The sequence below is a fragment of the Neoarius graeffei genome, chromosome 19 (assembly GCF_027579695.1).
Source record: "Neoarius graeffei isolate fNeoGra1 chromosome 19, fNeoGra1.pri, whole genome shotgun sequence".
In the NCBI taxonomy this organism is placed as follows: domain Eukaryota; kingdom Metazoa; phylum Chordata; class Actinopteri; order Siluriformes; family Ariidae; genus Neoarius; species Neoarius graeffei.
The window spans coordinates 68267329-68293914 of NC_083587.1; the positions used below are offsets into that span (position 1 = coordinate 68267329).

Here is a 26586-nt window from a genome sequence, read left to right on the forward strand (position 1 = left end):
ATAACCAGAGAATCAGAGACACAGATAACCAGAGAACCAGAGACACAAAGAACCAGAGACACAGAGAACCAGAGACAGAGAATCAGACAACCAGGGAACCAGAGACACAGAGAACCAGAGACACACACAGAGAACCAGACAACCAGAGACACAGAGAATCAGAGACACAGAGAACCAAAGAACCAGAGACACAGAGAACCAGGGACACAGAGAACTAGAGACAGAGAACCAGAGACACACAGAGAACCAGACAACCAGAGACCCAGAGACCAAGAGAACCGGAGAATCGGAGACACAGAGAACCAGAGACACAGAGACACAGATAACCAGAGACACAAAGAACCAGAGACACAGAGAACCAAAGAACCAGAGACACAGAGAACCAGAGACACAGAGAATCAGTGACCCAGAGAACCAGAGACACAGAGAACCAGAGAACTAGACACACAGAGAACCAGAGAACCAGACACACAGAGAACCAGAGAACCAGACACACAGAGAACCAGAGACACAGAGAACCAGACACACATGACACAGAGAACCAGAGAATCAGAGACACAGAGAATCAGAGAACCAGAGACCCAGAGACCCAAAGCACCAGAGAGCCAGGGACACAAAGAACCAGAGACACAAAGAACCAGAGACACAGAGAACCAGAGACACAGAGAACCGAACCAGAGACACAGAGAACCAGAAAACCAGAGAACTTCTCCTCCAAATGTGACCTTAAAAAGACATGAGCAACAGGCTGGGTTTTTTTTCTTTATTTTCTTTTTATTTCATTTCATTTAGCGAAAAGGTTTTTACTTTTAATATGGTTTATATAAATCTTAATAAAATGCAAAGTTTGATGCCAAAGGCTGGGGCTGGGGGAGGGGGGTAATGGCCATATTGAGTCTGGAGCAAAAAAGAAAGGTTGCGGCCCAGATGGAGGTCTTTCAGTCCCACACCACGGTCCTGTATTTTTTTTATTCACTCTGGAGAACTCATACCCTTCTGTATGATGTAGTATGATGTAATAGGGTGATCTGGTCACGTGGGTGTTATCTGTATTCACTTATTTTAGATAAAAGGCATTTGTTATAAATTCGCCTCCTGTGGCGGATACGGTATAAACCCCCAGCCCCACCCCCAGACAATGGGTAGCTATTTGTCACAAACGGAGTTTATTTTTAAATACTAATCCTAATGACGTCACTGTTGGTCATGATGGCGGAAGGAAGTGCGGTTTACTAATGACTTAAAAGAGCGGAAAGAACCCAAACAACATCTCTGATTGCAGACGCGAGCTCCTGAAGTCAGTGCAATGCTCTGAGCTCAGCTGGAGACCCAGAACCTCTCCTGTCTCACTTCCGGTCTGAAATTGCTCGCAAAAACGAGTTGCTAAATGACGTTAGGAACATGGGCGTGGTTAGAGTTCGCATCTTCCGTTATGACACACTCTTAAAACGAATGTGTTGGAAATCAACACATCTTTTGTGCAAGTTTAATTTCAACAAGAGTTGTGTTATATTTCAGAAATGTTTAACACCAAAATTGCACAAATAACAAATAATGTGTTAAAATGAACAAAAAGTTCTGTTGTCCCAATCTGGACATAGAGATGTGTTAAAAAACAACGCAAGTTGTGTTATTTTCTACACGTGTTTTAAGAGTGCATCAGGACAGTGTGATGTGTGAAAAGGAGTGAAACACATCTTATTTTCATCTTCTGCAGGATCGTGTCGCTTTTACAAAAACACGAGTTCACACTTTCTCTGGTCCTCAGAGTTTCCCCTTAAAGTGAATAAAACTTTAATAAGTTTAGAGACGGAACGAGGCGCCTTTACTGTTTCATTTTTAATATTAGTTTATTAACTTTCTTCATTTTTTACTGGATAGTTCCAGTTTAGTTGTTTCACAAAAGATCGGAAAATTTTCAGATTATTATTATTATTATTATTATTATTATTATTATCTAGTAAGTAGTACCAAAGATCAAAATAAAAATATAATCTAGGGTTTACAAAGCTATTGTTCACTTGGCCAGTGCTCTTTCCCAAATAAATAAATGGGGTGGGGTGATAACCTGCAATTTTAGGGAAATGACAGTTATTATTATCTCATCATCTGTAGCCGCTTTATCCTGTTCTACAGGGTCGCAGGCGAGCTGGAGCCTATCCCAGCTGACTACGGGCGAAAGGCGGGGTTCACCCTGGACAAGTCGCCAGGTCATCACAGGGCTGACACATAGACACAGACAACCATTCACACTCACATTCACACCTACGCTCAATTTAGAGTCACCAGTTAACCTAACCTGCATGTCTTTGGACTGTGGGGGAAACCGGAGCACCCGGAGGAAACCCACGCGGACACGGGGAGAACATGCAAACTCCACACAGAAAGGCCCTCGCTGGCCACGGGGCTCGAACCCGGACCTTCTTGCTGTGAGGCGACAGTGCGAACCACTACACCACCGTGCCGCCTATTATTATTATTATAAAAACTTTACCCTTAAGGTTTATTTTCTCACATAGGATTCAGATAAAGTTTTTCTCCACAGGTAGTGTAACCTCATGTAATAAATGAAGTCCAGGTCATAATAAAAATTTTAAAAAGTAAATTAATTATGATTAGACGATAGCAGTAGTCAGATAAACACAACAAAAAATATTATTTCCTTTTCTCCGCCATTTTCTTTCATCCACATGTGAGTAGAAATGACTGGATTTGTTCTTCCTTCTTTAATCATCTGTAGACAGGTAAATATATAAATATCATTTACATCAAGTTCCATTAAGCTGAACTCAAGGACATCCTGTCTAATCTAATCTAATCTAATCTAATCTAATCTAATCTAATCTAATCTAATCTAATCTAATCCAAAACAAAGAGACCCTTATGATATCCAAATACAGAAATAAATAAAGGTGAAAATGCACTTTTCCACTCTCCCTTGTCTCTGCAGTGATGTAATCATGTGTCTGATCATCTGTATGTTTGGTGTCGATTTTTAAACCTCAATAATAATTAATAATAATTAATACAATAATTTAAGGATCATTTAAAGACCAGTGATGAACCTGTAAAACTTCACTGTAAGAGCTAAAGGATGCACCTTGATGGTACCGACCCGGCGACAAGGTTCAGCTGAGTACCCCCCGAGATTGTAACTATGAGACGTTCTACTTCATAAACTCAGAAAAATCCTAATGTACAAACATACAGAACTTAACTCTCTTTTGTTAAACTTTATTTTAAAAATCTCATCTCATCTCATTATCTCTAGCCGCTTTATCCTTCTACAGGGTCGCAGGCAAGCTGGAGCCTATCCCAGCTAACTATGGGCGAAAGGCGGGGTTCACCCTGGACAAGTCGCCAGGTCATCACAGGGCTGACACATAGACACAGACAACCATTCACACTCACACCTACGCTCAATTTAGAGTCACCAGTTAACCTAACCTGCACCCGGAGGAAACCCACGCGGACACGGGGAGAACATGCAAACTCCACACAGAAAGGCCCTCGCCGGCCACGGGGCTCGAACCCAGGACCTTCTTGCTGTGAGGCGACAGTGCTAACCACTGCACCACCGTGCCGCCCTATTTTAAAAAATAAACTTTATAATTCTTATTTATACAGCACAAACTTTTCTTTCGAAGTCCAAAATCCATAAAATGTACAAAAAATATTAAACCTGCTGTTCATGACCTCCAGTCAAACTTTAAAATAAAGCTACTACAGTTTATGGAAGTGAAGCTGAATAATTAACAATCAGACATTTTAATCAGAATGAGGTATTTAATTAATATTCACGAGATCTTTATTATTATTATTATTATTATTATTATTATTATTATTATTATTGATTAATAATGAAATGAAAGTGCCCCCCACACACACACACACTGTGTGTAATCAGTATCTGTTCATCAGATTTGTGTAGTTTGAGGAAACACTTCACCAATAAGAGTGCAGAGCGGGCTGCTTTCTTCTTCGTGTGTGTGTGTGTGTGTGTGTGTGTGTGAGAGACTTCACTTCCCAATTTAGAAAGCAGAGCTCAAAGAAAAAAAACCAAACCCTCTGCCATCCGGTTTATGGTCTCGATGCGAAAAAATTAGCAGCAGCAGCTAGTAAATGAGCGAAAGCGCGCGCGCAGCGGTGCAGCAGTCGGTGTTCAGCTCGAGCGCGCAATTAAACCCCTCCAAATGCGCAAAAGTCTCTCCATGAAGCTCACACACTCCCGGGATGGACTGCACTATTAAGGTCGGGCTGTTTTTGGATACTTTATTTGCGATTGTGTGTGTGTGTGTTGAGTGTGTGCGCGCACCCTCTGTCTCTCTCTCTCTCTCTCTCTCCTCAGCGAGGCGGTGGGTGTGTGTGTGTGTGTGTGTGTGTGTGATGCAGCTCTTTTCCTTCTCGTACAAAATTTCCTCTTCCTTCCCGTTCGTGGTTGAATGTCGCCTCTTTAATAACAACAAGAAACCGCTACAACTTGTACACTCAGAATAAAAAACACACTCTGACACACACACACAAACACACACACACCGCGGAATGGAGACCGGACAGCGCCGCAAACGGTAACTCACATTTTTCTGTGTTTCTATTTGTTTTGTTTGTTTGTTTGTTTGTTTATTATAAATCCTCTGTTCCATGTGCATTACCGCGCGCGCTCCGGGTGATGAGAGAAGCGCGCGCTGGTGGTAACGGAGTGCCCGATGCTGCTGCCGGTGCTGGAGACAGAAATAACGGTGATGGAAGAAAGAAAGTGGAGGGAAAGTTGGAGCAGGTGTCGCGCGCCATGAGCACGCGCATTCAGGCTCACTAATCCGATTTCTGATTTAAATCTGATCTCTTTTTTTTAACTAAAGGAAAGAATACTGTCGCGTGCATTAAGGTGTTTAATATATTTTCTCCATGCCCGGTGTTGAATGAGCGGCTTTAGAGCAGCAGCGCTGCGCTCCTGAGTTTAAACACTTGCTCCATCTCCAGGGCTGATTTACCGTGTGGTGCACGAGCTCCTCTTGTCTATCAGTGGGTTTTACAGCAGTGAAATGAGCAGTGCTGAGTGCTGAGTGTTCAGTCAGAGCCTGGATGGAGTGATGAAACCCAGAGTGTTGAAATAACGGTGTGTTTTCTCTCCTTTCGCTCAGGGACGCTCTCAAGTGTGAAAGTGTTAATTCAGTTCTGTAAGAGTACTTTCAGGACACTGTGTTCTGTAACAGGAGCATTTTGGAGCTGCCATGTGGCTGTTCAGCTCGGGCTTGTGTGTGTGTGTGTGTGTGTGTGTGTGTAATAATGGTGTTAAAATCCTCTACACTCCGTCGAGACGCCGTTAATCTGTAAATATAAATATAACTTAAATAAACAACAACCTGCTCATTAACACCTTCATTAATTCTGGAGTTTGGTAAATGAAATGATGACGCGCACAGACCGGAAGTGGATCCTCATGGCTGAGAATAAAGAGAAGAAACTCGCAGCTTGAACATTTTAGCTCTTTAACATCAGACGAGTGTAAAGTGATTTGAAGAAATACTTTTGTTGTGTAAAAACAAACAAACAAACAAACAAACAAACAAACAAAAAAGCTAAAAGAAGTGAAAATGAAGCTCAGACAGCTGTGGCGTGCGGCCTGACTTTCGATGAAACACTGAGATGGTGTTTATTTCGAGGCCCCAGACCCTGCAGAGTGAAGCTCCTGAGCGCGGTGGGATCCGGGCAGCTTTCTGCTTCATGCCTGTGTGCAGATGGAGGGTTATGATGAGAACTTTTGCAGTTTTCTGTCTTTAGAACGAAACAAAAACGCACACTTTTCTCTCTCGCGCGTGCGCGTGGAGTTGGCGGACAGTGCGCGTGCTCGCGGCTGTTATTCCATGTCTGGTTGAATCCCCCCCCCCCCCCCCCCCTTTTTAAGGGAATGATCCGTGCAGTCATGCAGGTGGCCTTATCTCAGCGTAACACATTTCCTGTCTCAGTGCTCACACTTTCCGTACACACACTGCACACACTTCCGCTGTGCACCAGAGAAAACACACACCGAGTGACAAACAGGGACTCGAACTCAGTTCAGTTTTCTGTGCTGCCAGTTTATTGTTCAACATTTTGGTGCCCTGGTAATTTTTAGTGCCGAAGTGCATGCAACTGCTTCACACACACTCTTCTATACTCACTCACTCACTCACTCACACACACACACACACACACACAGTGTGCTGTTGATGAGGATGATTAAAACTTGTGAAAACCGCAGGTTGCAGTTGTTTTTTGCAGAGCAGCTGCTTGTCTGTTTGCAAAATCAGCAGTGGCTCAACTTCTGCTTTCTCTCTCTCTCTCTCTCTCTCTCTCTCTCTCTCTCTCTCTTTCTCCCTCTCTCTCAAGACATTCATCTCAAACCGTCAGAGTTTGTTCTGTATTTTATATTAATGCACACTTAACACACACCCTCGTTTTTAAAATCACGGCAGGAGATAAATTACAGCCGGGAGCTGGATGTTCGAATCTCACACACCATGCTGACTTTATCCTAATTCTAGTTCTTCAGATCTTCATGTCCAAGCAGATTTTATTAAAAGAAAAAAATCATGCACGTGTACTGTAACCTTTGGCTATTTATTGGAGCCAGTGTTGTGTGTGTGTGTGTGTTTTATTATAGATTTATTTATTATTAGTTGTAGTCTCTGATCTGATCTCTCCACACAGAAACTTTTTAAAACTGTTATTAGTTTCCAGATGGCATTATTTATCAGGAGCTTCGAAAATATTGGTTTGTGATTTCGAACAGTGTAAAAATAAAAATTAATTTTAATTAGTAATTACTAATAAATAAATAAATAAATCACAGCCGCTGCGCCCCCCCCAGGAAGCAGCAGAACGTTGCTAAAATGTTGTGTTTATGTTCTGCTCTTCATCTTGCACTTATGCACTGACATCACTGCAGATTTTAATTGTTATTGTTATTAATTTGTATTAATTGTTATTGTTATAAAATAAATCATCTGCTTGAATGATCTTGAGTGATGGATCTTTTGGGCTGGTGGAGATGCTCAGCTGAAGATCTCCTGCACACTCCACTCCTCCATGTTGCCTTCAGGCTTCTTGTCAAGATGCAGGTTGAACCTGAGGAGCAGAAAAATTATAAGACTAAAATATCTCCTTGGGCTTTTCAAGGAGAAATAAACTACACAGTTAATAATCAATCAATCAATCAATACAAAGAGAGAGAGAGAGAGAGAAAGAGAGAGAGTTCAGTGGTGGTCAGGGTGCTGTGGTGTTTCTGATGATTTTTTTGTTGTTGTTAAATAAAGAAAATCCGGGTTAGAATTTAAACCAGGACACTAAAGCAAGCTTTCACACAACTCTGATAAATTCAGTAAAGTGCAGTGACTCTGCAGAAACACGACCCGGAAATAAATTCTGGTTTTAAAAACAACAACTAAATCAGGACTCAAATTAAATATATAAAATTTTCGATTCAGGATAAAAATGACTTAATAAAATAATCAGTGAAATGAACTGACTGAAAAATGACTGAATTTATATTTTGTTTTATTTTTAAATGAAAGTAAACTGTTATATTACATCATTTTTTAAATATTTTTGTTCTCATGAGCTCAGCGCGTTTAATAAATAATTTATATTTTAATTGGTTTAATTGATTCTTAAACACACTGATATTTCATAATATAAAAATTAAAATAGTTTTTCTTTTTTGTTAAAATAATTAAAATTTGACAAACGAATAACATGCTGCTGTTAAACAGTGCTGAAGGTTCTGGGATTTAGGGGTTTAATTTAAAAAATGTGAAAATGAAACTTAGAAACACAAATCGGAAACTGTTACACACATTTCTCTTTTTTGTTCTAATTTTTTTGTCGTGATATTTTGTATTTTTATTGGTTTAATTCACACATTAACTCTATTACAGTTCGTGTTCGGGTGACGCTGCTGCTGAAGTAAAAATGAAAAGACAAGAAAATGTTTTGAAGTGTGTTTGAGTCGGTCAGGGGGCGGAGTCACCGCTCAATTAGAAATCTATTACATAATTGGGCTAGTGTTCGAATCCCAGCAGCAACTCCTTCAGTATCAGCAGGGTGCGTTTCTGTAACACAAATATTTAATTAAAAGGACTTTTGTTTCATCAGTTACATAAATTGTTGTATAAAAATGACAAAATGGTTCATAAACAAAATCGAACCTCTTTTGCTGCGTGTTAATGAGTGTAAATGAGTGCCCTCCTTCATGATTAGCATCGTTAGCATTTTTCGATGTGTGTGTGTGTTGAAAGAGTGTGCGATATCTCTTCAGATCTCTGGGTTTCGTAGAAATAAGTTTCAAAGGAAGATGAGTAAAAACCTGCTGTAATTCACGTGAAAAGAACAAAAAACTTGCAGTGTCGTAATGAAGTTACAAGTGTGACCACGCCCCTTTTCTCACCTTCACCCTCCCAACGGGTGTTGGTGTCGTTTTTACACCTCTCTCTCTCCCCCTCTCTCTCTCTCGGTGCTTCTCCACAGAGGGGTTTAGAGCAGGTTGTGTGTTTTATAGCAGGAGGGTCTGTGTTTTGTGCAGAAGGTTGTGTGTTCGTTGCAGCAGGTTGTGTTTTTTTTCTGTTTGCTTCAGTTGTATGTTTGGTTTCACAGCAACATTGATATGAAACTCATTGAACAGGAAGTCGGTTGTGGCATCAGTGGCTTTTAGAGCTCAGAGTTCATCACATACACACACACACACACACAGAGAGAATTTGTCAACGTGGCATTCAGAATTAAAGTGCTGTGCACTGACCTGAATTAATAAACCTAAAAAAAAAAGTTTATATATATATATATAGGCTGGGGGGAGAAGCGTGCACACAGAATATTTGCAATCATTTGCGTAAGAAAAGACAAACTAAAATAATTGATTGGTTTTATTTAGTAAAATAATGCACAAAATACATAAATATAGTGTACATTAAGATGCACGGATAACACAAGAAAGTGTAGAACACTTATTTCCACTATGGTCCGGCAAGAATCAAATGGCAAAATGGGGTAGTTAGTAAATACATATTATAAACAAGTATACTAAATTATTATTATTATTATTATTATTATTATGCCCCGCCTTTCGCCCGTAGTCAGCTGGGATAGGCTCCAGCTTGCCTGCGACCCTGTAGAACAGGATAAAGCGGCTACAGATAATGAGCCATGATTGGCTGGTTGGATAACTGTATGACTGGGCGTGTTTGCAGGTGTTCCTAATAAAGTGACTGCCTGCTAAAAACGGAGCTTAGCAAGTGAATGCATCTTAAAAAAACAGGCATATTCAACGAATATTCGTCTTTATTCGATTATTTTTAAACTAATATCTCATCTCATTATCTCTAGCCGCTTTATCCTTCTACAGGGTCGCAGGCGAGCTGGATCCTATCCCAGCTGACTACGGGCGAAAGGCGGGGTTCACCCTGGACAAGTCGCCAGGTCATCACAGGGCTGACACATAGACACAGACAACCATTCACACTCACATTCACACCTACGCTCAATTTAGAGTCACCAGTTAACCTAACCTGCATGTCTTTGGACTGTGGGGGAAACCGGAGCACCCGGAGGAAACCCACGCGGACACGGGGAGAACATGCAAACTCCACACAGAAAGGCCCTCGCCGGCCCCGGGGCTCGAACCCAGGACCTTCTTGCTGTGAGGCGACAGCGCTAACCACTACACCACCGTGCCGCCCCTTAAACTAATATAAGATGATTAAATCAGAATTATGTGCCAGTACACTGTTAAAAATGATTTGTTGCTTTAACTTAAAAAAGGGCAGCATGGTGGTGTAGTGGTTAGCGCTGTCGCCTCACAGCAAGAAGGTTCTGGGTTCGAACCCCATGGCCAGCGAGGGCCTTTCTGTGTGGAGTTTGCATGTTCTCCCCGTGTCCGTGTGGGTTTCCTCCGGGTGCTCCGGTTTCCCCCACAGTCCAAAGACATGCAGGTTAGGTTAACTGGTGACTCTAAACTGACCGTAGGTGTGAATGGTTGTCTGTGTCTATGTGTCAGCCCTGTGATGACCTGGTGACTTGTCCAGGGTGTACCCCGCCTTTCGCCTATAGTCAGCTGGGATAGGATCCAGCTTGCCTGTGACCCTGTAGAACAGGATAAAGCGGCTACAGATAATGAGATAAGATGAGATGAAGTTAAATTGTTTGCCTCGTTGTTTTAACTTACTATATTAATTTCAATGAACTCAAAATTTTAAGGCAGCCCAGATACTAACTTTTTTAAGTTAAAATAAATCAATTTTTTACAGTGTATGTCTCTTATATCTGATAATAATGAGAAATATTAAACACTGTTTTTTGCTGTTATCTTAACACCGATTGTAAATATTAATTAACGACTCAGAATCTTGACTATGAAAAACAAGGCACCTTTTGAAGGCAGGAGTCACTTCCGTGAGGCACTTTTCTTCTCTCTGTAACCTTTCAAACCATTTTTTTTGGCATGCTTTCACTTCTCCACTGGCCTGATTTCATGCTGCAGCTCCACGTGTGAACCTGAAGCTTCTGGAGCTTCTCATGAACAGTTCTGCTGAGTGTCTGCTCTGGGGTTTGGGCTGTTTATTTACGGAAGCGATTGCACAGATGGAGATAATGAGATAAGGAGGACATCAGGTGAAAAGGTGACCGGTCTCTGAGAGCTCCATCCCTCCCCAACACTGCAGCACAGTTTTAGCCAAGCCTGGTCGTGATTGGTGTGTGTGTGTGTGTGTGTGTGTGTGTGTGTGTGTGTGTGTGTGTGTGTGTGTATTTAGCCGAGTGTGTGAATTACATACAGCACTGACCACAAATTCAAACAGGGAATGAGGCTGTGAACTGCTGAAGCTCTTCTCTTCCTACATAGCAGGTGACAGCTTCCTGTCACTTCTTCTTCGTTGTCGTATACACACTTTACACCTTGCATTAAAGGGAGCATTCAGCAGAAATGAATCACTGATCAGAGAAATGCTCAGTGTATGAGACTGACATAGCTAGTGAAGGTTATAACTTCGAGTTTAACATTAATGATGAAATCATCATACCGTTATTTATCTCAGGGACACAGCAAGAATTTTAAGAAATTAAATACGTACACTGTTAGAAACAAGGGTACAGTAGGAGTCCATTTCTGTCCCCCAAGGTACAATCTACAACCCGATTCCAAAAAAGTTGGGACAAAGTACAAATTGTAAATAAAAACGGAATGCAATGATGTGGAAGTTTCAAAATTCCATATTTTATTCAGAATAGAACATAGATGACATATCAAATGTTTAAACTGAGAAAATGTATCATTTAAAGAGAAAAATTAGGTGATTTTAAATTTCATGACAACAACACATCTCAAAAAAGTTGGGACAAGGCCATGTTTCCCACTGTGAGACATCCCCTTTTCTCTTTACAACAGTCTGTAAACGTCTGGGGACTGAGGAGACAAGTTGCTCAAGTTTAGGGATAGGAATGTTAACCCATTCTCGTCTAATGTAAGATTCTAGTTGCTCAACTGTCTTAGGTCTGTTTTGTCGTATCTTCCGTTTTATGATGCGCCAAATGTTTTCTATGGGTGAAAGATCTGGACTGCAGGCTGGCCAGTTCAGTACCCGGACCCTTCTTCTACGCAGCCATGATGCTGTAATTGATGCAGTATGTGGTTTGGCATTGTCATGTCGGAAAATGCAAGGTCTTCCCTGAAAGAGACGTCGTCTGGATGGGAGCATATGTTGCTCTAGAACCTGGATATACCTTTCAGCATTGATGGTGTCTTTCCAGATGTGTAAGCTGCCCATGCCACACGCACTAATGCAACCCCATACCATCAGAGATGCAGGCTTCTGAACTGAGTGCTGATAACAACTCGGGTCGTCCTTCTCCTCTTTAGTCCGAATGACACGGTGTCCCTGATTTCCATAAAGAACTTCAAATTTTGATTCGTCTGACCACAGAACAGTTTTCCACTTTGCCACAGTCAATTTTAAATGAGCCTTGGCCCAGAGAAGACGTCTGCGCTTCTGGATCACGTTTAGATACGGCTTCTTCTTTGAACTATAGAGTTTTAGCTGGCAACGGTGGATGGCACGGTGAATTGTGTTCACAGATAACGTTCTCCGGAAATATTCCTGAGCCCATTTTGTGATTTCCAATACAGAAGCATGCCTGTATGTGATGCAGTGCCGTCTAAGGGCCCGAAGATCATGGGCACCCAGTATGGTTTTCCAGCCTTGACCCTTACGCACAGAGATTCTTCCAGATTCTCTGAATCTTTTGATGATATTATGCACTGTAGATGATGATATGTTCAAACTCTTTGCAATTTTACACTGTCGAACTCCTTTCTGATATTGCTCCACTATTTGTCGGCGCAGAATCAGGGGGATTGGTGATCCTCTTCCCATCTTTACTTCTGAGGGCCGCTGCCACTCCAAGATGCTCTTTTTATACCCAGTCATGTTAATGACCTATTGCCAATTGACCTAATGAGTTGCAGTTTGGTCCTCCAGCTGTTCCTTTTTGGTACCTTTAACTTTTCCAGCCTCTTATTGCCCCTGTCCCAACTTTTTTGAGATGTGTTGCTGTCATGAAATTTCAAATGAGCCAATATTTGTCATGAAATTTCAAAATGTCTCACTTTTGACATTTGATATGTTGTCTATGTTCTATTGTGAATACCATATCAGTTTTAGAGATTTGTAAATTATTGCATTCTGTTTTTATTTACAATTTGTACTTTGTCCCAACTTTTTTGGAATCGGGGTTGTACACTAATGTTCCCCCTATTAGACCTCAAGGTAACTATTACCCCTTTTCCACCAAATCAGTTCCAGGGCTGGTTCGGGGCCAGTGCTGGTGCTGGTTCACAACTCGTTCAACTTGCAAGCCAGCTGAGAACCAGTTTGCTTTTCCATAGCTCGGGGTGCTAAGGGGAGCCACGTCATTACGTCGCTGTATACGTCAGTTATATCGCTGCGTTTGCATAAACCTTGGCGCGAACATTGAACACGGAGCAACAACACGGAGAAGAAGCAGCAGCAACAACAATAATAAATGACTTCGCGTTTGTACAGCTGCTGCTTCTCGTCACTTAAAAATGGCGACCTTTCACGGTCTTGCTATTGTTGTTGGTCTTAACAACTCCGCCCCCCCCCCGCTGACATAAGTGGTTCTTTCCTCTGGCCCAGCAGAGAGTTGGTGCTAGCCTGGAACCGTTTTTTCTGGCCCCAGAGCCAGTTCTTTGTCAGTGGAAACAGAAAACCTGGTTCCAAACTAAGCACTGGCCCTGAACCAGCCCTGGAACTGCTTTGGTGGAAAAGGGGCATATGTGTACCTTTTTTCAGGGCCAGAATGGTACAGATATGCTCCCAAGCAGTATATAAAGGGTACAAATAAGTACCTTAGAGCAGGAGTTCTCGACCTTTTCTACTTTAAAGCTGTACTTTCAGATTTTTCAAGTGTAGGTCATAAAAAGAATTTTCCCGACACCCAATTATTTTTGTTTAGTGACCGAAAGCTACTGAATTCGAATCACAGACTTCAAATTTTATTAGTTTTTTAAAAATAGAACAGTTAATGAATGTAGAACCACGTGGCTCTAAATTCTCTGCTATTTTTTCCTGCTTCACCATGACCCAGTTCAAGATACTACGTCATGCATCACGTGGTGGGCTTTCCCTGTTCATGCAATGCATTGTGGGATACAAATTTGAAACAGGAGAGAAAAATGGAGGACGTGAGTGTGCGAATGAAACGTGAAAGACCGACTACAGTAACAGAAAGCGAGAAGAAAAGACGTTATGTTCTATACGAAGGAAAGGAAACGCAGGACCAAACTAATAAATATGGGCGCTCAGTGAGCACCTCGGTGTGATCAGCTGTTCGTTTAGTGACAGAATGATGGAACTGTCAGTGCACGCTCAAAGGGAAACCTGTAGATGGCAGTAATGCAACACTGTGGATGCCAGCTGCTGTAAAACCCAAAAGAAGAAGAAGGTAAACCTACGCATGCGCACACGGACTTCCTCTGTCTGCTTGACTGCGCCAAGCGAGCGATTTCATGCACATTATTTGCTTTAATCCCCTCAAATTAAATAACTTCCCAGCCACAGAATGGCCTGACATTTTGTGAGATATTACAGAAATAAACATACATCACAATGACCACATTTCAGACGGAACTAAATTTCACTGATTTTATGAAATTGAAAGGCCGTGTAGTTTTAAACCCCACCTATTCATACTTGTAATGAGTCAAGGCCCATTAAAAAAGATCCCCAATTATTTTGGCTCATCTATTCTATTAGAATCTAATAATCTATTGTAAAGTGTATTAAAAGGATACGACATCACTCCCTGTTACAGATGGGAGCCCAGGAATTAAATAAATGCAAAAAAGCATTTTTTAAAATTGTAGGTATAGTATGTAAAACTGTATGGATGTGCCAGAAGCCAAAACATGCATACAGGGCATTCTCAGTCAAAAGGGATTAATGATTTTAAGGTTTTTTTTAAAGATTGTGTATATTTTAGTCTTTTGTATTTGTAATTATTTGTATCTGTACATGCATGACCCCACCAGCTTTGCTGATTCAACTTATCGTGTTTAAATAAAAGTTATTCATTCATTCATTCATTATGAGTTGGAAAATTATCCATCCGTTGAGTTCCCTGACATCTCAAACTGCCTAGTGCTGCAGACATCGTTCTACATGGACACACAGATGAAAACCTGGAAGAGCATGGAGGAGAACAACTTTTTATATGTATCTGGGTTAAAGATCTGGGGATCAGGGCACTACAAGATAAATCCTGGATCATTTTTGTCTGGTTAAGGAGGAGTTTCTGGGCTTTTTGTCTGCATTTTTGTGATGGTTGCAAGGACGCTACAAGTTTTAGTATCGGGTGTCAACAAACAGATGCTCGATTCCAAATCCTCCTGATCTTCTCTTCCAGCAGGCATCACAGATCCATATAATTTACCCACAAACGTATTTATTTATTCTGCACTCTGTCTCTCTATGTGTGCTCAGTCTCTCTCTCTCTGTGTGCACGCATGCATGGGTTAAATGTAGAGGAAGAATGTGACAAAAATAAAGGCTTGTTCTTCTTAATTTACCCACAAATGTATTTATTCCACTTGAAAAGTGTTTGGCAAACCAGCTACCAGATTTGGGACACTACAACATCCTGATCTATTTAATATTTGGCTTCAAACTTGAAAAAAATTTCACAGCCTACTAGATGGTGCTTTGCGGCCCACCGATGGGCTGTGGCCCAGTGGTTGAGAAACACTGCCTTAGAGGATACTGCAGCAGTGACAATCCATTATACCCCTAAAGGTATAATAATATACTTAAAGGTATATTTTAGTATGATCTGAATAATTTCTAATATCCAAGCTCCGCCCTTACCTGAGACTGATTCTGGTGAGGTGTGACACTGAACCTTTTTAGCTCTTCTGTCCATGTTTATTGTGTAAGAAGTAAATAATAATCGACTCTGTGTTTGCTCATTCTCATTCATCTCATCTCATTATCTCTAGCCGCTTTATCCTGTTCTACAGGGTCGCAGGCGAGCTGGAGCCTATCCCAGCTGACTACGGACGAAAGGCGGGGTACACCCTGGACAAGTCGCCAGGTCATCACAGGGCTGACACATAGACACAGACAACCATTCACACTCACATTCACACCTACGGTCAATTTAGAGTCACCAGTTAACCTAACCTGCATGTCTTTGGACTGTGGGGGAAACCGGAGCACCCGGAGGAAACCCACGCGGACACGGGGAGAACATGCAAACTCCACACAGAAAGGCCCTCGCCGGCCACGGGGCTCGAACCCGGACCTTCTTGCTGTGAGGCGACAGCACTAACCACTACACCACTGTACCGCCCATTATTAGTATTAATTTGCATTGCTGTACGGATTAATCGGTGTTCCACACCTTTAAAAATGTGACAGAAAATTGAACCAAAACAACAATCGCACACGTTTTTTAATCCATTTTTTTTTCCACGGTGAATGACCCATTACTACAGAAACCATTACGTATGAGTGCACTAACATTAATATAAACCTGCACTACTGTCAGAGCTGCTATTATAGAGAATTAATCAACACCCTCTGACCAGTAGAATAACTGATCATTTATGAACTGTGTTCTATAAAGTTTGCTCTCCTCGAGTGTACAGAAAAGAGTTTGCTCTGAGCTGCAGTGCAGCACAACAGGAAGTGATATTTAGCAATGGATTGTCCTGTTGCACATTACGAGCACGTAAGCAGACTGCAGAGAAACATGGAGTTCAGTGTGAGTCAGCGTCAACTTCCACCCTAACCTCGTCAAATCGGAGTGAGAGTGCAGCACATCACACTCCATTTCGCATGGATTTCATTCACTATGTTCCTTTCATAGAGGTCCTTGAATGAAACAGAATCCAGTCCAGGCTTTGAACTTGCAAACAGAGTTGACAAACTGACCAGAAATGAATGCAGGATCATTTATATTTTATATCTAATTAAACATTATCTCTTCATCTTTTTGCCAGCTGAGCTAAATTATTTTCCTTCACGGGGCCGACTCACCCTTCCCAGAAGCCTCTGCGCCATATAGTGAGTTGCCATTTCCGCATCCATGTATATCCCACTGTTTGAAAAATAAATGAAGGAAAATATCAGGCATATTCTACTCAAAACTTCCAGATGAAGAAAAAGTTCAAGCTAGATTTCAAAGGGCTCGCCAACAGTGGATTTACAGTGGTTTGCGACACAGAAATCTAGCAGTGTAGCAGTCGTGATTTAAAAAACAAAAACAACGAACTGGATTCTGAGAAAGGAGTCAGCCCGTTTAATTAAAATGGTGAATTTCAAATGTTTAGGAGATGGCCTTATAACCCTCCTCAGACTGATGAGACTTTAGGCAAGCTAACATTAAGTAAAACTTTTATAATCAGTAGCAAAATGTCTTTCTTAAAGCATGTTATTGTTCAGTTTGTGATATACACTACCGTTCAAAAGTTTGGGGTCACTTTGAAATGTCCTTATTTTTGAAAGAAAAGCACTGTTCTTTTCAATGAAGATCACTTTAAACTAATCAGAAATCCACTCTATACATTGCTAATGTGGTAAATGACTATTCTAGCTGCAAATGTGTGGTTTTTGGTGCAATATCTCCATAGGTGTATAGAGGCCCATTTCCAGCAACTCTCACTCCAGTGTTCTAATGGTACAATGTGTTTGCTCATTGCCTCAGAAGGCTAATGGATGATTAGAAAACCCTTGTACAATCATGTTAGCACAGCTGAAAACAGTTGAGCTCTTTAGAGAAGCTATAAAACTGACCTTCCTTTGAGCAGATTGAGTTTCTGGAGCATCACATTTGTGGGGTCGATTAAATGCTCAAAATGGCCAGAAAAATGTCTTGACTATATTTTCTAATAATTTTACAACTTATGGTGGTAAATAAAAGTGTGACTTTTCATGGAAAACACAAAATTGTCTGGGTGACCCCAAACTTTTGAACGGTAGTGCATATTACTATTTTTTGTCTGTGTATTATTACTGTTTTATTTTTAAACATACAAATGATTGAAAATTTTTACTTTATTTGGTGCTGACATTTCAATCACTGCCTTATGAAACCCCCTGCAAAGCCACCATGAACCCGTGGTGTGGGAAACTAATTTAAGAGATAATCTCTTTTCCAAAGTGAGTACTGACTAAGATGGCACACAATATTTAATGCAGATGACATTCAAACATAACAGAAACATGAGCAGCCACACTGAAACAGTTTTATAGAACCTGTCACAAAGCAGCTTTACAGGAATCTGGATGTAAATTTAACTCTGCAATGAACAAGTCATAGATTACGTGACTTAAGATGGAAGAATCCTCAAGAGGAACCAGATTCAGAGGAGAAAGCATCCTCTTTTTACTGACACCGGATTATAGCGTGATTCAAAACTTGCTTTATAAAGAGTGGAAAATCTGATCATTACATTTAACTGGACTTTTTGGATGTTTCTGACGAGGTGCTATCGGAAAACTGAGATCTGAAAATGAACACTGTTTTTAAAAAAATGAAGGTGTCAGGCATGTTGTGGATTTTCTTTAGATATCAATATAAAACTAGATAGAGACTGTGACTAAAGTCACAGTAATTTGTGCTAGCTGACCTTTGTCAATTGAAGGTCAAGGTGAAGGTCATTTTAATGAACAAAATAAAAAAAACTGATGAAAAGATCATGAAAATTGACAGAGTTATAAGTGATTGAAAATTTTTTCATGCATCATTCCAGATCAGTGATCCAGATCAGCACCAAAAGTCATAGCAACATAATTCAGCCCAGAGGTATTCTTCATGTGAAATTTGGTGATGATTGGTTGAAAATTAATGGAGAAATAGCATCCTAAAAACATTAGGAGAATAATAAGAATAAGAGAATAAGAAGATTAAAGTAGAAAGATCCTGAGTGAGGGGCGGCACGGTGGTGTAGTGGTTAGCGCCTCACAGCAAGAAGGTCCGGGTTTGAGCCCCGTGGCCGGCGAGGGCCTTTCTGTGCGGAGTTTGCATGTTCTCCCCGTGTCCGCGTGGGTTTCCTCCGGGTGCTCCGGTTTCCCCCACAGTCCAAAGACATGCAGGTTAGGTTAACTGGTGACTCTAAATTGAGCGTAGGTGTGAATGTGAGTGTGAATGGTTGTCTGTGTCTATGTGTCAGCCCTGTGATGACCTGGCGACTTGTCCAGGGTGAACCCCGCCTTTCGCCCGTAGTCAGATAGGCTCCAGCTCGCCTGCGACCCTGTAGAACAGGATAAAGCGACTAGAGATAATGAGATGAGACAAAAATTCTTCTATGTACCTGAAAAAAGAACTAATTATGAGTTTTGGAGAGAGAGAGTGTGAGAGTGAGTGAGAGAGTGTGAGAGAGAGAGTGAGAAAGTGAGACAGACAGACAGACAGAGTGAGTGAAAGAGTGTGAGAGAGAGTGAGAAAGTGAGACAGACAGACAGACAGACAGAGAGTGAGTGAGTGAGAGAGTGTGAGAGAGAGAACGAGGACTCAGGAGCATCACACACATTTTACAAAGCAAAATAAATAATACAAGATTTATGGAGTGGTTCATTTATTTATTTACTTATTTATTTAGGATGTGTGTAAAGTTTATAATTAGATTCATAAAACTTTAATTAGGATTGTAACGTTAAAGAATGTCTTCATTTATCGATGGTGTGTCATTGTCTATGTTTATATCTTGATTACAAATCATATTTTATGCTCTTTGCAGCAACATTTTTAAGCGAAACTCGTACACAGAAGCAGCTCAAGAATTCTAGCTGGCTCTCTAAAAAAATCTAGAACCCTTATCTTTTGTTTTCCCTTTTTGGGACTGTTTAATGATTCGTTGTTGGACCCTACAGCAGAATATTTCCCTCTCAGAAATGATTCTGTTGCTAAGAGATAAATTAGGGATAAAATTAGTTAATGTTTAAAGCCTTTAATTTTCTGTAAAGCTGCTTTGTAACGATGTTTGTTGTTAAAAGCGCGATACAAATAAACTTGACTTGGCTAAGAAGTTAAAAACACTTCATTATGCAGTGGTCCGTTTTGGGAATCATCAAAGTCGTTATGTTGATATTTAAGTTTAGTCAACTCAAATTAATCAAAATATGAATGAAAAATTCAATAAATAACTGAAATGTTACTGAACACATTCGAAATAATGCAATTAAATTATATAAAATAAATCTGTACGGAAGAATTTTTAAGGGTCACTGGGTCCAAAACATTTGAGACTCCTGTTCTTGAGGATTAAACTTTAGTGTTTAACTAAAATATGTTAAAAATTGTCAGAGAAAACTATTTTGATTTATACATTTGATATCTGATAAAACTCACACTTTCTATTTTATTTACAGTCAGTTTCTTGTAAAAAGCACCGCATATTTAACAGTTATTCCACAAAATCGAGTCATACATGAGCTGATAGGCGACGAGGTGCGTAGCACCAAGATTGAGTGGAATAACTGTTTTATTCTATCCACATTCACTGGATTTTGAGAAACACAGCATTTTTATTTTATTTTTTGTAAATTCGATAAATAAAAACTTTATACAAACTGTCTGACAAAATTTCTGCTTAGAATGTAAACAAACTGGTGAAATGACAGGAGCAATTTGTGGAAAATGTGATAATTTTTGAAAATTAAAAAAAGATATGTTCTTATAATCAAATACTTTCAGTCCATATTTTGTTGCTTTTTTGTATTTTGGGGGGGTTTTATTTTCGAGTAGAGTTTTTATTTCATCCTCGGTTGATTCAGCAGCACGCTCCACCATTTTATGAGCTGATATCCTAGTAGTAGAGTAGCCAATCAGAGCACGCGATTGCTCATATCCAGTGAATGTGGATAGAATAATTAAGATTATCGTACCAAAACAAGGGAGTGAAGGTGTTTAACGTGATGCTCTCACTGTCATTTAACAGTGCTGTGTTTTATTCTGCCGCTTTTAGGAAACTGTTTCCATGACGACTGTAAAAAAATCATCATTTATCATCATAAGTGTGTTGCGCACTTTGTTAAATCCATCATTAGCTCAAGAAACCAGCTCCATTTCCTCCATTAACACATATGGAGTGTCGTGTATATATCTGTATAACCAATCAGTGATGAACAGTGTTGTTAGCCCCACCCATCATGACACCTAAACAATTCAGATGGAACCTTTGGTACTGGACCAGTACCAGATATCGGCCAATCCCTCATTAGTGATCTTTCAACGAGGAGTAAATCTGATATTGATGATGTCAGTGATTTTTTTAAAGTGAACATTTTTCTATTCAGTCATGTCACAACGTGAATAAAAGTCAAGCACAATGAAGTGATCAAGGTCACCTCCTCCCCGCTCAGTGACCCCACCCCCACCCTAAATCAGGGTGTAAATAGTTTTCCAGCTCCGAGCGACCCCCGTCCCTCTGCGTTTCCGTTACTCCCGGCTCGAGCCAAAAGGTTCCTCCACACATGGACGATCGACTTCCTGTGAGCCGCCGAGCCTCAGAGCAGTGACGCATGTGAGCACCGAGGACAATGCAACACAACACATGGCCTCTCTAAACACACACTGACTAACACAAACACACACATCTGAATATATAACGCACATCTGAGGTTGGCACACACTCACACACACACACTTCAAAGAGAAGATTTTTAGCAACTTTTACATACCAGTGTGGGTCTGACTTCCTGTCGAGTTCGTGTTCTTAGCAGAAAGTCGGTTCTTTAAAGGCCTTGTTCAAAAATGTAGAATTCTTCATGGTGTTTATTTTACATTCGAGTCTTTTAGACGACTTGAACACGCAGGCTCGCATGTTTTTTACACTGCATATAATCCGACCCTGTAGAACAGGATAAAGCGGCTAGAGATAATGAGATGAGATGAGATAATCAGTTGAATCGGTTTATGTATAAATAACTCAACATTAGAAATAAATTAAATAAAACATAAAGGTCACTGTTATCAGGATCACAGAGCTAAAAGTCTGACGTGTTTCACGTCTCTATCTCTGTCTGTAGAAACACTATAACCACTAACAGTATATGCTGACTAGCTGATCAGTGAGCAGAGTCTTAGCTAACTACTGAGTCACTAAAGTAGCACAGCACTTCTTTTCTCACAGCTGTTCTTCATCCCAAAACACATTTACACTTGTATTTTAAACATAATCAGGATCCATGAAAGGATTTTTCTGTCAGTTTGATTTCTAATGCTTTGCTAACATATGTTGTGCATTTATCTCATACGCTAGTCACAGATTAGCTTGCTGTAATATACATTGTGGGATGTTATGACACTCTCTGAACCACTTTCTGTTCATTTAGGTTTTCTTGACAGCTGGTAGCATGAACTCAAATTTAAAAAAAAAAAAAAAACTTTAGCATGCAGCAACGCAGCCTTTGATTCATCCAACCTTAAACTGTGAAATAGATCAGATAAAGATCTGGATCAGTGTGACATTCATAGAAAAATTACAACCATATGGGTTCTTCTGTAGAAAGAGATGGTGGACCTGATACCAGAGTGTTCCCTTCACCTTTAGGACCCATTAGGACTTAATAAGTACCCTTTACAAAGACCATAACACTTAATTATCTAAGGAACCCTTAAAGAACCCTTTTTTGTAAAAGTGTACCAAGTACCAAGAAGCTAAAGGTCAAACTCCTGATAGGTTCTGGGTATTAAATATTCAGAAAATAATTATTTTCTGTTATAATTAAAATTACACTTCACACACAAATAGTTTATACAAACACTATGAGTAAAAAAGTTTCTTTAAGGGTTCACTAAGGGTTTATTGGATAATTACAAGTTCACAACTTCCAAAAAAAGGTTCTACTTGGATAAGAAAATATTTCAACATAGAACCTTTCAGTGTTCACTCATAGGGACACCTAAAGCACCCTTAGAAGTTCTAGAAGTTTCAGGAATGTTGTCCATTTATTTATTTAAAATCACTTTATTTACAAAAGAAAACAAAAAGAACCAACACAACTCAAAAGGGCTAAAGTTAAAGGTGACAACAGAGGATGGTACCAATAACCTTTTGGCTAACAGTTCATTCACTGCTATCTGTAGGGTCTAGGATTTAAACTCACAACCTTCTGTTTACTGGCAGAAAAAAACAAACAAATGTAACAAGTTGAAAATGTGGTTTTGTCTGGAAAGCAAACAAAACAACTGAGAGCAAAGAAATGGTTTTTACTGACATGAGAGAAAGATCTCAATTTCCCACATCGTAAAAGGTTTAGGGCCAAATCACGACACGCTAAACTGATCACAAACATTCCAATAACAACGTCTGATCGTGATTCAGGTCATGAACAAATCCAGGACCTTCTCAGTTGGAGTGAATCCATCATTCAGAAGAAACACAAAAACACCACAAAAGATATTTTGGAGCCCACTGAGACGGTCAGACTCGTAAACTCATCCCCACACGGGGTAGACCGGATTCCCTGGAATATCAGACCACGCCCCGCATTGTTTATCAGACTCACAGCAGAGGTGATGATATTGTCCGCATACAGATGCAGGATGAATCATCACATTACTGTAAAGTCACATACGGTCAGAGGCGTCTTTGTGTTTTACCCGGCGATTGTGACGCACGCGAGTCTGGCGGTGAGGTTACGTGTCTCGCTACGCAGTGCTCTGCGGCAGTTAAAAAAGTGGAAAAAAAAGTCACTGGGATTGGGAAATGAGACCGAGCTACTTTTTCTTTTTTTCATGGAGGAATTCATTTCAGTAGTTTAAATTTAACCGTATGTATGCATGTATGTGACCTAGTAGAAAATAAAGGGCGGGGCTGTGACCTATTCTTTATATTTAAAAAAAAATGTCTAATTATTAAATTGAGCCTCACTGATTTCTTACCTGCCATTTTCCCTGTCAGAGACATGATGTTACAAAGTAACCAGAAGTTATTCTTTTTCAACAAGAGCTGCGATTTCTGGTAACAGGAGGTGGAGCAATCATTAGTGATGCAAAGTGGGTGGAGCAGCATGAGTGAAGTTTAACTTTATGCAAATTAGAAGCAATGGAGATGAGGTGACGACCAATAAGAGTAAGGGGCAGTGGTGTGTTTCACATATCATTACTTTTTGCAGTTTTTTTACTTTTTAATTTAAGCTCCTAAAATGGACAACAAAAATGTGAAGAGCAAAATGTCGACGCTTCAAACAATACACATGCGCTTTTCCTTCTGAATTCTCTTTTTAGTGCATATTCATGTTTGTGATTAAATATATTGTTGATTGGTTTTATACATGTTCTGTAGCTTATGTGGATATCTCGCTAACCTGGTGAAAATTACCTGGCAGTAAATTAGTAAATTGGCAGTAAATTACCTGGCAGTAAATTAAAGATAGGACACGCCCACAAGTCAGCGGTATAGAACAATTTTAAAAAAGTTGGGAAAAAAATTAGCTAGCTAATGTTACCTGTTCATTTAAAAAAAAAATACACTTGTAATAGCCTCATTTTCAGTCCAGGTTGTGAAGAAATATAACGAGTGACTCATCTATGATTTCCTTTGCTAACGATGCAAGTTGAGAACATTTTTAACAAATGCTTTCCACTGAGACAGGTAAAGATATAATCAGCATCATACTGACATAGTGAACGAGAAGATATATATAAAAATAAATCATATTTATTAAGTTAAAGACCACACCCTTCACCCTCCCCACCCCACCATTGTTTACCATCATCAGTGTCGTCTGCTCTCTCAGACTATAGCACTAATTCTGCATTTCCTCTCTGTGTGAAGCTATTTTAAGCTAATAAACAGGCGCCGCCTGGATAACATTTGCATGAATAAAGTTGAATCTAAATCAGGAAAGACAGCAACAATGAGTGTGTTCAGATGGGAAACATATCACCAACAACACATGAAACAGCGCAATCCTCAGAGCAGTATGTTACCAAAAATGCTTATAGTGTGTGTGTGTGTGTGTTGTAGGAAGCTCTGGCGGTGGTGAGTGAAGATCAGTCCATATTTGAGCCGACGTTTGGAAGCATGAAGTCCGAGATCACGTCCCCGACAGCGCAGGCCGGATTCAGACAGGCATCAGAGGAAAGCACAGAGTCCGAGTGGACGAACACGTCAGCGAGCAATCCTGTGAAGAAAAACGAACACGTCAATGGCGCTAGGTAACAGAACCACGCACACACACTCCAGTGTTGTGTTTAAATTCTGCTTTGTTTCTGATTCTACAGACTTTTCAATTTAAGACACAAAATTTCACAATACTTCTGAATAAAAATGAGTTGGGGGTGGAGCTACAAACAAGCTCAGTTTGTGATCTCACAAAATAAGGCTTTGAACCAATCGTGGTCTGATATGCAAATTATTAAAGGGATCTGTGAATACTTTCAGCTTCACATTAACCTTCACTCAGTAGTTTAGCTTCCGCTCATGAAGTTAACTGAAAACTTTCAGCTCCAGGGTGTTTGTGCTAATTGAGCTAGCCAGTTTCTCTGTGACGTTAATGATCAGACGGTGGTTTATCATCGTCATGGTGAATTAGACTCGGACAGGGTTAATCTGCTCTGAAATAAACCAGGAAGAAAATAAGGGTGTCGATGGAGATCCTGACTCTGAAATCCCACTGAATAATGTGAGCTAAAATGCTAGCAGTTAGCTAAGATGAAACATTCTGTAGTAGACCTCAGAACTCACCTGCTAGAGACGAGGCCCTGGATTGGCCAAGCAGGTGAGTGAGGACCAATGTGATTGGATGCTGATAATCTGCAGCGAAAACTTGATGAACAAGTCGATTTTTTTCTGTGTTTTGTATGCTGGTGTTTGTAAAGCGTTTTTGTGTGTGTGTGTGTGTGTGTGTGTGTGTGTGTGTGTGTTAGTCGTGAGTCTCCGGTGGAGGTGAGCGTTGCTAAAAGAAGTCGTCATGTTAGCAGTAGTGACGGAGGACAACAGGCGTATCAGGCATCATACCCGGAGCCGAGGGCGAGTCCACAGAGCACCACAGAGGAGAAAAGAGTCATCGTCCCTGCAGGTGAATCACGCTCCCGTCATCCCCACAACTGATACACGCCCCCATCATCCCCACAACTGATACACATCCCCGTCATCCCAACTGATACACGCCCCCGTCAAGCCCACAAGTGATACACGCCCCCGTCATCCCCACAACTGATACACGCCCCCGTCATCCCCACAACTGATACACACCCCCATCATCCCCACAACTGATACACATCCCCGTCATCCCAACTGATACACGCCCCCGTCAACCCCACAACTGATACACGCCCCCGTCATCCCCACAACTGATACACGCCCCCGTCATCCCCACAACTGATACACGCCCCCGTCATCCCCACAACTGATACACGCCCCCGTCATCCCCACAACTGATACACGCCCCCATCATCCCCACAACTGATACACGCCCCCGTCATCCCCACAACTGATACATGCCCCGTCATCCCCACAACTGATACACGCCCCCGTCATCCCCACAACTGATACATGCCCCGTCATCCCCACAACTGATACACATCCCCATGATCCCCACAATTGATACATGCCCTGTCATCCCCACAACTGATACACATCCCCATCATCCCCACAACTGATACACGTCCCCATCATCCCCACAACTGATACACGTCCCCATCATCCCCACAACTGATACACGTCCCCATCATCCCCACAACTGATATACGTCCCCGTCATCCCCACAACTGATATACGTCCCCGTCATCCCCACAACTGATACAAGTCCCCGTCATCCCCACAACTGATACACACCCCCGTCATCCCCACAACTGATACATGCCCCGTCATCCCCACAACTGATACACGCCCCCGTCATCCCCACAACTGATACATGCCCCGTCATCCCCACAACTGATACACATCCCGATCATCCCCACAACTGATACACATCCCCATGATCCCCACAATTGATACACGCCCCGTCATCCCCACAACTGATACACGTCCCCATCATCCCCACAACTGATACACGTCCCCATGATCCCCACAACTGATACACGTCCCCG

At 41.0% G+C, this 26586-nt stretch overlaps 1 protein-coding gene across 2 annotated transcripts in view; it reads left to right on the forward strand.

Annotated features, from left to right (window-relative positions):
- The first annotated feature begins 4066 nt into the window (after positions 1 to 4066).
- Positions 4067 to 26586, forward strand: part of fli1rs (Fli-1 proto-oncogene, ETS transcription factor-related sequence) — a 46995-nt gene continuing 24475 nt past the window's right edge. The window contains exons 1-3 of one of the 2 annotated variants that reach the window (XM_060900508.1): positions 4067 to 4251; positions 24521 to 24711; positions 25423 to 25574. In XM_060900508.1, the coding sequence (XP_060756491.1) occupies positions 4234 to 4251; positions 24521 to 24711; positions 25423 to 25574 (361 nt within the window). In that variant the 5' untranslated portion in view covers positions 4067 to 4233. Of the gene's footprint in view, positions 4252 to 4378; positions 4569 to 24520; positions 24712 to 25422; positions 25575 to 26586 lie in introns of those variants that run through there. The other variant, XM_060900509.1, reaches the window with a different exon arrangement.